The sequence below is a fragment of the Vanessa tameamea genome, chromosome 8 (assembly GCF_037043105.1).
Source record: "Vanessa tameamea isolate UH-Manoa-2023 chromosome 8, ilVanTame1 primary haplotype, whole genome shotgun sequence".
Lineage (NCBI taxonomy): Eukaryota > Metazoa > Arthropoda > Insecta > Lepidoptera > Nymphalidae > Vanessa > Vanessa tameamea.
Window position 1 is genome coordinate 7,481,489 of NC_087316.1, and position 12,802 is coordinate 7,494,290.

General features: G+C 32.2%; 1 protein-coding gene across 1 annotated transcript; it reads left to right on the forward strand.

The window, feature by feature from the left end:
* Positions 1 to 2,607: 2,607 nt before the first annotated feature.
* On the forward strand, positions 2,608 to 11,787 carry LOC113400029 (cGMP-dependent protein kinase, isozyme 1-like). The gene is made up of 11 exons (XM_026639392.2): positions 2,608 to 2,819; positions 5,386 to 5,750; positions 6,030 to 6,313; positions 6,571 to 6,740; positions 6,946 to 7,184; positions 7,306 to 7,406; positions 7,825 to 8,041; positions 8,469 to 8,700; positions 9,199 to 9,297; positions 11,017 to 11,273; positions 11,418 to 11,787. Exons 1-11 carry the CDS (start codon positions 2,718 to 2,720, stop codon positions 11,575 to 11,577), a joined length of 2,226 nt encoding a protein of 741 aa, XP_026495177.2. The 5' UTR covers positions 2,608 to 2,717; the 3' UTR covers positions 11,578 to 11,787.
* Positions 11,788 to 12,802: the final 1,015 nt, after the last annotated feature.

The window sequence follows — 12,802 nt, forward strand, 5'->3', positions numbered from 1 at the left end:
GGTCCAACCCCTTAGGAATCGTAATGTTTAGATCTAACGTTTGCATTAGAATTGTAAAATATTGTAACCATCTATGGATTCGCTCAACGTTTATACCAAAGCACAAAAACCCATCGATTCATACGTTCGCAGAGCTTTGCATGTCATTCGTTTCTTCTCATTAGATTTAATAGTCTTTCAGTTAGAAAAACTTAAAAAATCTACAAGTTGTGCACGTAATTCGTAATCAAAACTCATAACTAATTAGCTTACCTTCGTTTTATCGTCATACAGATCTGATTTCAAGTGCGCTGTTGCAAAATTGTGTTTGCGAAGGGATTAAGATGCCGTAGATTGTTATTATTTCGACGTATGAACAATTACTGTGCATTTCTTTATGATTTAGTTGTTTTTTTACAGTTTCGTATGTTGCCCGTTGCAACATCGGTATACGTTTCAAGTCATAAGATAGCGCAGTGCCGTCTGCATTAATAGCTTTAATTACGTACACGATGAAGGCGAGCCGCTCGTTTGTACAATAAGACAAAAGGTTCAAAGAAAAATTTGCGGTTTCTAATTACGTCCGTTTAGAATTTCTAGTCTTTTCGCGCACAATCGTATAGGTTTAAAGGTGCTCGCGTTGCTCCTACTGGTTTTATGTGATAACTACGAAGTACACTTTTGGTATATCTGAATTATAAACTGTAAGTTAATATTCTCTGTAGAAGTTCTATGTGTCATATTTTCTGATTGCCGACTTGGTATACTTCACTCACCTAGTAGTGCCACTGGCTTTATGTTTAGGCTTAAATTTATTATTATTATACGTTACTGTAGTCATGTTGCAGCTTCGAACAATACTGTGCTTTATCGCTAAATACTCGTGTATGAATGTTTATCTTTAAGGTTTTAGTTTTATACTTTACTGATTTTTTAGATTTTTTTATGCAATTTTGTACCTAAGTACAGTTACAAGTACACGTGAATCTTATCGATGATTATGATTTTATATATTTTTCGTAGTGAACAATGTCACAAATGTTTGTGTTGAATCAAATTTTTGATTATCGTTTTTGTAATGCAAGTACACATAGCGCATTTTGGACGCGGTACAAGATTAGTTTTAAGGCAAGAGCTCTCTGGCTGCGTGCTCTCACCCGGCCCAAAAGTCGCCACGTGTACTTGATCTCTCTCTATCTCTCTAAATCGATGCTGATTTTATAATTTTATTTTAACTTTTATAGATGATTTTGATGAAATTAAAGTATAAATTAAAATATACGAAATGAATTATTTAAGATTTTAGGTGTTTCATATTCTAAGCCAAATTGTTACTCGGAGAAAAATCTGAATTTAAATGACATATCTGACAAAATGGTTAGTGTGCTACAATAAGGTTTTGAAAAGAAATCATCAAGATCAATGTATTATAATATAATAATCGTTAAATTAAGGATAATATTATGTATTTTGTATCAACGATTGTTTCTCGTTTTTTAAGAGATGTTAAATCAAATCGAACCGTTCATTCGATACCGCTGTGCACAAACCGACCCGTGGCTTCCCGTCGGCCTCATATCAGTAGAGTCGTCAGCCACGCTGTACATATGTTATCGGCGACGCCGCCGCATGTTGCGCGAATTATTGTTAACTTAGCGAGTTCGTAAGTATCACTTGTTCGTCAATTGCACTCGTCGACGCTACTCAGATAGTGTAGTTTACTCAGATGTTAGCAGGGTTGATATCGACGCCTTCGTGTCCAAGTATCTGATGTAATTGTTGAGGTCGCGGACGTGTCCCGCCGCGGCTCGCGTGCGTGACTCGTTCGCGTCAGAGCCCGGGGGGGGGGCTGTCCGCCGCACGCGTCACTGAATAGATACTAATTACCGTGCTCAATTTCCGTATCTGTATGTTGTACGTATAATATTAAAACATTTTAAAGTTTTTTAATATACCTTAAAACTTACGTTTGTTATACCTGATGGTTGTCTTCCGTTTGGCACATTTTATAGAATCGATGCACATTTTAATCTAGCGCGGAAGCTCAGACCCGGCCGTTGTGCGGTTTTTTGTTGTCGAATGTTATCGAGCCGAGTGCACAGCGATCCCTCTCGTGCGATTTGTGATAAAGTAATGAATAGATTTTTCGTGTGGCAATTTTATCATAGATTGCAGAGCTGATTTTCTCTCCTATTGTAAATATATATTTTTTTCAAATGGGAAATGTTGAATGAAGTAAATCATTTAAAGCCATTGGCATTGTGTACTCATTTACGTTATTAATAAATTATAGTATGAATTTAAATGTGTTTTTATTTGCTAATGCCCTTTATTATACCCCAAAACTACCTTTCAAAATGAAATGAGAAACTTTTTCGCCAGAAATAAAACCGGCCTAACGATGTTACTTTACGTGTGAATTAGACACGCCAAAAATTATTATATTTATAAAATTATTATTGATAACTAACGACTGCTTTATTATGAATAGTTTTGATTTGGTGAGAAGATACTATTTGTAGCGATAAGATTGCAAGGTTCTTCGATAATAAATAGTAATCATCGTTTGCCACGGAATAATTAAAACAATCGGTATGGCAAGATTATCTAGTGTTTGCGATAAGGGCTGCTTGTGCGCCGATCGAGTAGTCTTAGTTCGCAACGTGAACGCTTCGCATCGCGCGATAGCCTTACTTTTATAATGCACTAAATCTGACAATTACAAACAAATATTTAATATGGTGCTGTGTCCGCCATTCAAATGGGCGTCCAAAGGAGGATTTAATCTTGCCACTCCCGTAAGAGAACGAAGTGATTCTGTACCACGAAGAGAAACTATTGTAAGTATCGACAGTTGCTCATCTTTTGTTTAATTTTTAATCCGAGCATTGTGTATATAATATTCATTTCTTCATTTCTGTAAAGTCATTACGATTGTGAATTTAAGTATTTTGATTTGGTTATTTGTAATTCTTTGACATATAAGGACAAATGTCTTCAAAAATTTGAAGTGGAAAACTTAATAAACTTAAGTATTCCATTGCGTATCAAAAATAATTGCCATGGGTGTAAATTCCCAACTAGCTTATCATAAAATAGAAAGTAGGTAAAATACACGCTACATAAGCCGTTACTGATATTATTAATGAGTAGAGTTTTCTTTGAGTAATTATTATTATTAATTGTATATAATTAATAATTTATTATATTATTAAAAAAAAATCTAAATCTAATGTAAATCATGAAATCACTACTAACAGAAACACTAAAACATGTGTAGTTAAAATATAATTACAATTATTAGTATAAATACACGTTTTAAAACATAAGACGGAGTTACACAGCCAAATAGGCTATCTACGATTATTTTGCGTCGATACGTTTTCTATACAATATTAAGATTTGCATAGTATCCACTGCCTATGCACTGCTTACCACCTTAAAAAAATCGGATCAGTTGATTGAGTCACTTAAATTAACCCAGATATATGTTATCATTTACAAAAGAATAAATCCATATAAATATAGTAGCTTTTTTTCTTTGAATTTACAATTCATCGATTATATTAACGCTACTTAATTTTAGCATTTGGGTAATGTTTTATTTAACCACTGATGAATTTGTTATTTTAAATTTAAATTAGTTACTTTTTTTTGTAAATATAATTATTTTGTGTAAAAATTTATTTCACTTTCATTAAGGCTTTTATGCAATGTACTTTTTTTATTTAAAACTTAAGAAAACAATTCGTTTGAAGTTGTCACTTAACTTGTAATATATGAGCGCTTAAATACTTAGTAAACGCTTAGAAATCAGATATCGCTTTGAAAGCAAACATTTACTACAGCGAATATCTACTGAAAATGTGTCTGGATAAAAGTACGAACAAGATTATACCTTTAATAAAATGCTTATCCATACATTAACAGCCTTTTAATTTCCCACTTTTTTTTTTTGAAATGCGTATTGCCTAATGCGTCACCCGGCGATGTAGACGAGTTAAATTAAGCCTCAAGCCTAGATGTTGAGAACCCACTTAAGGGCTCAGAATACGCGCGTCTTAAGCGGGTCCTGAGTCCTCCTGTGGCCGGACCTCGGCTTAGCACGCCGTCGTTGACGGGAGGGAGGAAAACATCGTGTTTCATCACGACGTTTTCTTTCATCGCCAAGCACGAGATGAATTATAATAATTAATTAAGCACATGAAAATTCAGTGATGCTTGCCTGGGCTTGAACTCGCAATCATCGGTTAAGATGCACGCGTTTTAACCACTGGGCCATCTCGGCTCAAACACACTCAAATAATTTAAATTAGTATAGAGGAAAAGTAATTAGTAATAATTTAATTTATATTTCGCGCCAAAGATAATTTAATGGTGTAAAAGTATTGTAAATTGACATTTAAGTAAATTCATTAATATCATAAGCAAAATATTTAATATACATACAAAGCATTACATACAATTAATTACTTATTTTAATCAAAGAACCAGATAACTTATTAAAAATATATATTTTGTATATATAATAATTTAATCTTTTTATAAAACCATCGATCTCTCCCAAGGCGGATATATCAATCGTTAAAAATCAAAGCATTCTTTTACTGATAAATTATTTAATGATAAATCAAAATAAATGAAGATTTAAATAAAGATAAAACTCATATTAAAATATGTGTTTTTTAAATAGATTTTTAATTTAACACGTCTATATACAAAGATAACAATAATGATGTTAAATACTATAAGTACATGGCTTCACTAAATGCAGTAGATATTTATTTGAATTAAACAATCCACGGGCTCACAGTTGTCCACGCCTTTTTTAAGTTTTAGTTAGACCACACCACAGCGAAGATCTGCTGATATTTTACTAAACCTATAGCTGGAGCTAACGCTGAAGTTGGAGCTAATCGTCCTTTTTAAGAGACTTTTCCCACAATGACTTATTATTTTTTAATTGTTATATATTTTTCTCCGTATAGATATTTTTCTAGACATAGGTTATATAAATATTATGTTTATATATAGTTACTTATATATTATCACTATTCAGTTCTTGTCTAGTTATATATTAATTAAACATCCCTAACTACTATTAAAGTAATTAGGCATAGACCCAACGCATATGTGTATCCTTGTTATGAAATATTGTAGTTTTAATAGAGTTGTATAAAAACTTTTTATAATTTAAAAAATGTACCATATTTTTTTAATATAGACAGCAATAATAATATAGCAGTCTAAAGAACAGGCTTTACACCTGTGCTTAGGGCAATCGCGAGTTTCGCTAGTCTCCCTGTGCATTCGACTTTTAAAACCCCTTATTATTAATAGCGCTCGGGTAAATATTTCCTATTTTTACCATAACTAAAAGTGCGACAATTATATTTTTAATTTCAGAGATTTCCCGCAGTAGTCCCTGAAACTCCAAAGGTCGAAAACATTGTCATCAATGGCAATGCTTCACATTTCAAAAAAAGTATTTCATTATCGGTAGATCCTGGGGGATCCAGTAAAAAATCGAGTTACATGAGCATTCAAAGTGAAAAATCTATCACCGACTTTAGCAACCAACGGGATTCTGACAGTGAAAATGCGGATGAGAGAAAAAGTAGCGCCGGTCGTAAGACCATTTCAGATTTAGTTCAAACCGATCCTGAGAAACGTGCACGGCGCAAACGAGGTATAATTGCGCCTCATACACCTTTGGATAGTGAAAGATTTCCGACCGATTTAAATTATGAGAAGTTTACTAAAGATGAAAAGTGAGTAACAACATTCGGCCTAAATATTTTTCTAATGTTATTGTTAACTGATAAAAATATCGCAATACATGAATAATTTTCACGATATAGATACAATACCTGTCTATTATCACACTTTAACTTATTTATTTCTGATTAATATTAAATTCCTTGATTATTTCCCGTTAATACATTGTCAAGATCAAAAAACATGTACATTTATCAGATAAAAATATTGAATTACTTTTTAAACGCAAAGTTTGTTTTTAATTTCATATTAATTTTACCTTGTATCCACAGGTCATCGCAGCAAATAAAAAAAGCCATTATGGCTAATGACTTTTTAAGAAATATAATGGACGAAGAACGTCTTCTTGCAGTCGTAGAGGCAATGAGTTCTCAAGAATTTCCAGCTGGTAGTCTCATGATTCGTGAAGGAGAAAGTGGAAGTCATTTATTCGTTTCAGCATACGGACAATTTGAAGTATTAAAAGGAGGTCAAGTGGTAAAGAACTTCGGACCTGGAGAAGCGTTTGGAGAACTTGCCATTTTGTACAAAGCCAAAAGATTCGCTTCTATTCGTTGTAGGTTTTTTTTAAATACTCTACTTACAACATTCAAATTGTTATATTAAATTATTTAAATATTCTTAAATTTAAGAAATGTAATTGTAACCTTCGTTTATCTATCTTTTTTAATGAAGTTACTAAGAAATGTAACATTTAGCAATGAAATTTCGTTGTTCATTTAATTATTAAGTACTAGGTTTAAATGTTTTATTATATTATAAGATTGTTGTATGTTATTTACACTCTTTATTTTATAATATTAAAATTTCAAGGCATTACTGAAGCAAAAGTATGGACACTAGAACGACGAGTTTTTCAAAAGATTATGGTCTGTAGTGGCCGTCGAGAAATGGAAGATAACATTCGTTTCTTGTCATCCGTACCTCTTCTTCAAGGCATCCATGCGATTGAACTAGCTAAGATTGCAGAATTTTTGAAACGGGTTTGTTATGAGTTTATAATTACTTATTTTGATTTATATTAACTATCTGTTTCGTCATACTTTTATGTTCTCAAAAAAAAATCATGTAAAAAAATTCAATTTGGTGGCAATAATAATAATTCAATCATAAAGATATGAAAACATTAAAATTAGAAACAAAAGCAAACAAATCGACGATAACATTAAAGCTTAATTTTTATGGCAGGAATTCTTTTCCGCGGGTACGATTGTGGTTAGACAAGGAGATCGTGGCGACAAATTTTACATAATTCGTGGAGGCACAGTAACAGTAACTAAACGAGAAGAAGATGGAAGCGAAAGGCGCGTAGGTTCTCTTCGGAGAGGTGAATATTTCGGCGAGCAGGCGTTACTACACGAAGATCGCCGCCTTGCCAGTGTCACCGCTCTTCCACCCGGCGTGGAATGCTTAACACTTGAACGAGGGTATTTTATTTCAAAATATATTCATATAATAACTTAATATAAACATACAAATAGCTAATGATCCGAACTCGAATCGGAAATTTTCTGGCATGATTTTGAACAGGTGTATTTTATTTTGCAGACCTTTCACAGAACTATTGGGTAATTTGGAAGAATTGAAAAATGTAAGACATTCAGATCCAAGGCCCTCTCAGCAAAAAAAGACATCAGTTGTTAAAAGCGGTAAGCCAGTTTATTATACTTCAATTAAAAAAGTATGTATTTATAAATAACTAATATAATTTTAATTTGAAATTAAAAAAAAAAACACTGATTGTTTTTGTTATTGTAAAATGATATTATTGTGGTTACGTGGAATCTATATTGTTTATACACAAAAGAAGTCATTATTTCGATATTTATGGATTTCAAACTAGATTAAGTTTTACGATAAACTTAGTATAATACTAGATCGATTATGAGTTATGTAATCGTAATAAAAATATGGTCAAGAGACCATAGAGAGATTTTTATTACGTTTACATTAGCAAAAGGATAAAGAATGATACACGAAACATTTAAAAAGTATCTTTAAAATTGGTACATTTTAATTTGTTATAATTATAATAAAATTTAATGAATTCTCTCTATCTATTGATAGAATACGAATATGTGGAATTAAAAGATCTGGAAATTGTGGGTACCATGGGAGTAGGCGGATTTGGGCGAGTGGAACTCGTACAGTATAAGCGAAATCCTTCGCTAACTTTTGCACTGAAATGCCTTAAAAAAGTAGACATGGTGCAGCAGCAGCAACAAGAACATGCTTTCAACGAGAAAAACCTTATGATGGCGTGTAAAAGTAGATTTATATGCAGGTAAAATCTCACTGTAAAATATTTTACAAGTAGATGCTATATGGTATGTTGCTTTAATCTAAAATATGACCAAATATTTGAAGACAGCAAAAACACACAAGATTTACATAAATATGTTATATTTTTGTTGATTTTTTTATATATAACATAATACCTGATTAAGAGGATCTAAGAAGTTTAAATTTAGAATACAAGGTTTATTTTTTAAAATCATTAATTTCTCATAAAGTGCAGCATTGTTAAGAACAGAACTCTTAGCTAAATTAGTTAATAAAGGGATGCGTACGTGATGCGTACGATGTCTAGCCACTAGCCATATCGTGTGACTAATCAATATGACGCAAAAATAATTTACATTAATAATACATACATTCGTACGTACTTATGTATCTATTATTGATGTAATATAATGTATCTTTTTTTACAGATTATATCGTACATTTAAAGACAATAAGTATATATATTTTCTCATGGAACCTGTTTTGGGCGGTGATGTGTGGACTATACTGCAAAAACAACGGTACTTCCCCGAGAACATCTCCCGCTTTATGGCCGCCTGCGTGGTCGAAGCATTCCAGTATCTACACTCTAAGGATATCATATACAGAGATCTTAAACCTGAGAACTTGATGTTGGATAAACGGGGTTACATTAAATTAGTACGTCTTATCTTTATTACAAAAATAAATATTACCCTATACATATTATCACATTTAGTATGATTTAATGACTGTAGGTAGTTATGACAAGATTAAATAAAAATATTAAATTACTTAAACAGGTTTTTTAGGGCATAGGATTTATTTATTAAAATATTTTTAATTTTTGTTAGTACTTAAACAGTATTTATCATAAATAGTAGGTATCAAATGGAACGCCCACTCAATTAACGCATGTTAATACCGCCTGCAGTGCCATTAACGGTTTTTTTATTTATTTGCAATGTATGAATTCACAAACGAAATGATTATGTCAGAAAACAGGATTACCATTTAAAAAAATTGAGACGTATGCTATAATGAGTGGGTGGGTACTCACACTGTGATAATCTAATTTTAGTTATCCTCCTAAAACCATTGAATACCTTATATTCCAATATAATGAAATTATGTTATTATCGGAATAAGATACCATTCATTGCAACCTTTTTATTGCAGGTTGATTTTGGCTTTGCCAAGAGATTGACGACAAACAGCAAAACTTGGACTTTTGCTGGTACCCCCGAATATGTAGCACCTGAAATTGTGCTCAATAAGGTATTGTGAGATTTTAATGTATTTTAATTTATTCATTAATTAAAGGCTAGCTGCATTGTCATTTTGACATTTCATTTACGTACAATTTAAATTGGTTTTAAATATTAAGATACGGAAATAATCGATAGTTTTGCTTTTTAGCATATACCGCCACCAGATTTTTGACAGTTATGATCGGTCATTTGTCTTTCTATTCTATAGTAATCCTAGTAGTTTAAGCTTTGCTTCTTTTGTGCATTTGGCCTTTTTAAATGTCGAACCCAACTTCGTTATAGTTTTTTAATTAAACAGTTTCATTCATTATTTTTGTTTTCCCTCTAATTGATGACTGAATGATTGAGATAATGATCTTGTCTGACAACCGTGGATATTAGATGGTAGAAAACATGTGTTAAAAGTTAGCTGTTAAAATTAGCTTGATATTTAAGCGGTGCTCCATTACTGTCATTTCAAAATTTCTCAGAAATAAATAGATTTGGTTATAGGTAGTACCGACATATTTTTATAGATGTTATTATAGGAACAAATATTTAAAAATATTAAACTTGTCTGTGTCTAAATCTCATTGTCTTTGTTTAGTAGTATACATAGTAAATAAATAGTTTTGAGTCATTACAATACCGCTCAATTATTATTTTAAGTTATAAATTGAAAAAATATGCCTCGGTTACTTCAGTATTGACCTCAGTTGTAAATTCAGCATGAAATAATCCCAAAAAGCATCGGTATCTGTTTATTAAAACGTTTTATTATATATAACTGTATTGAATGTACTTAGGTAAACTGTAACCAATGTCATGATACGATACAAATGCACTTTAAAAGTACACCAAATAAACTAAACGGTTTAAATGAAGAAAATCTGTTCATATTTAGGAACCCAAGTAAACCTCATTTTAATGGTTTTCAATGTACTTATATAATTGTTTTTCTCTGAGGTCAAGGTAATAAGATATTTACAGCTGTTAGCGTAATCAATAATTTCTTAGGGGATCGTTTGTACTGGGTACTAGTAGTAGTAAGTTAGGTGGTCGGAATCGATAAACGATAACGGTTTACGTAGCCTTAGAATGAATGCAACTTAATACTATTTTTTTTGTTTGTCTCAAATTTTTGGTGTTTAAGAATAAGTCTTAATTAGGAGTAATTCATAAATTCTACGTTGCTACTGTACGAAATAGTAGTGTAATTAAAAAAACAAATAATAACTGTCGGCTTAAATGAGTAGACACATAAGTAGGTAGTTATTAACTACTAGTATTATTAAAGTGGATTGCAACTTTTAACCCTTAAGAATGATTTCAAATTTGATTAGAATCTGATTTAATTTTTTTATTTTAAGATGACATTTCTGAAGACGCAATCTCTAGACTGTAACTACCTGCTATCCATGGGTAAACTAATTCTGATATCGCTCGTAATCTTAACTTCAGCAGTAGCCGTATTGTGGACATGATCTAAAACCAGATTCAAATGCTTTAAGATGCTTGAATTGAATATTTCTCAAACTCGTTTCTGACGCAAAGCACTTTTATCGAATGCGGTCACGCTTCACGCACTCACTCGTGCATTCGTTTCCTTACGTGTGCTAATACGCGACATGGTTTTTAATTTTATGTAGAATATGAATATATGTATAAACGTCAAACAGTTACATCTTACAATAAATAAATGTAATTCAACACATATTCAAACATACATCTGTATCGTAATGAACAGGGCCATGACCGTGCCGTGGACTGCTGGGCACTGGGCGTATTCGTGCACGAGCTGCTGGTGGGCAAGCCGCCATTCCGCGCGGCGGGCGGCGACCACATGAAGACATACACGCTTATCCTGCGCGGCATTGATGCCGTCGCCTTCCATCCTCGTGTGCCCAAGTCCGCTCAGATGCTCATCCGCAAGTTATGTCGCGCCGTGCCTGCCGAGCGTCTCGGATACCTCAAGAACGGCATCGCAGATATCAAAAATCACAAGTAAGTATAAAATCATTTAACTCTCACTTTGGAAACTACTATTTTATATATACAAAAAACTGAAAAATATTATTGAGAAAACGATAACATTAAATAGTACAAAACTAAATATGAAATTTTTGCATGCATTTTTTCACAATCCAGATGGTTCCTCGGCTTTGACTGGGAAGCTTTACGCGAAGGCAAGATGAAGGCGCCATTGGTGCAACCTGTTACCAGCGACCTAGACTTATCTAACTTTGAAAAATATCCCAAAGATAAGTTACCACCAGACGAGACCTCCGGGTGGGATGTTAATTTTTAAGCTAAAAACCAAAATGATATACTTATATTGTATTCGTTTTATATATTTAGGCCTGAGACGATTAGGTATAAGGATACTCTGTAAATGGTGCTGTTTTTGAGAAGATATATTTAAATAATTTGATGGGCAAGTTTTTATTTGTATTGTAGTAAATGTGACACTATGTTTTGTGTATAATTATTTGTATTACAACCTCTTCATTTAATTAGTGAAACAATGTGAATAGTGAAACTTAAGCTGGTCGGTCTGAAAATAGACTTCACAAGACAAAATGTCCACGCACGTGAATCAGTAGCAGATATTAACAATACCTACTTATAAATAATTGTTATAATATAATCAATAAATTGCTAATTAATACATCTTACCGCACGCCTTATTTTTTCATTACGTAGTACCTTTTACATAAATACATTTATTAACTTTTCTAAATTTACTGTTTTACAAATTACATTGTAAAAAGGCATTTTTTATTTACAGAAAAAGCTGAAAATATAGTATTTTATTTTTAAACAATATTTAAAACTGTGTTAATAATAAATTGAACTATTAGTATTGTTTATTTTACCCTCACCTTTTTAAACATTATTTTTTCATAAACATAATATAGGACAGTTACTGTAATTTATATCTATCGGGGACTTTTCTTTAAATATTTAGGATGTTTACAATTCTTACATTCAAAGTTTTCTTATCAGTATATGTATTATAGTTTTGCAGCGTTTGTTTGCTGCAACAACAATTTCCAATAAAAACAACCAATATATAATATTTTACTTACGTCTAACATGTGTTCATACTGTATCATACATAGCATATACCTAGTCATGGGTAAGTTCCGTATAAATTGGTAATATAAAGTAATTTTTTGAAACGTAGGCCAAACTTATTACTTTTTATAACATGTTAATTCGAACGAAATAACTGATCAACTCATGACATGGACAGGAATGACTGATCATAAGATCAGTGATGTAAATGTATGAAAAACCAACCTTATTAATCGTATGTATATGCGGATTAAAACAAAACGAGCGCATTAAGATTTACTTGAACTAAGTGAAAAAGGAGGGCGTAATAAACACGGCAAGTAAAATGTAGGTTGCTGGTCGACCTCGTACCCCGCTCTTCTCACCGCGGCTCCCGCTGTGGGCAACACTACACTTATACATAAAAGTACATAGAAAAACTATGAGTACCTAGATAAAGTTCTCCATTAAACTGA

Excerpts from the sequence above, each read along its gene's own strand:
- LOC113400029 (XM_026639392.2), top strand. The coding sequence starts at position 2,718 with ATGGTGCTGTGTCCGCCATTCAAATGGGCGTCCAAAGGAGGATTTAAT. Across the intron at positions 6,314-6,570 it reads AAGATTCGCTTCTATTCGTT|GCATTACTGAAGCAAAAGTA; the intron begins GTAGGTTTTTTT and ends TAAAATTTCAAG. Across the intron at positions 7,407-7,824 it reads GACATCAGTTGTTAAAAGCG|AATACGAATATGTGGAATTA; the intron begins GTAAGCCAGTTT and ends ATCTATTGATAG.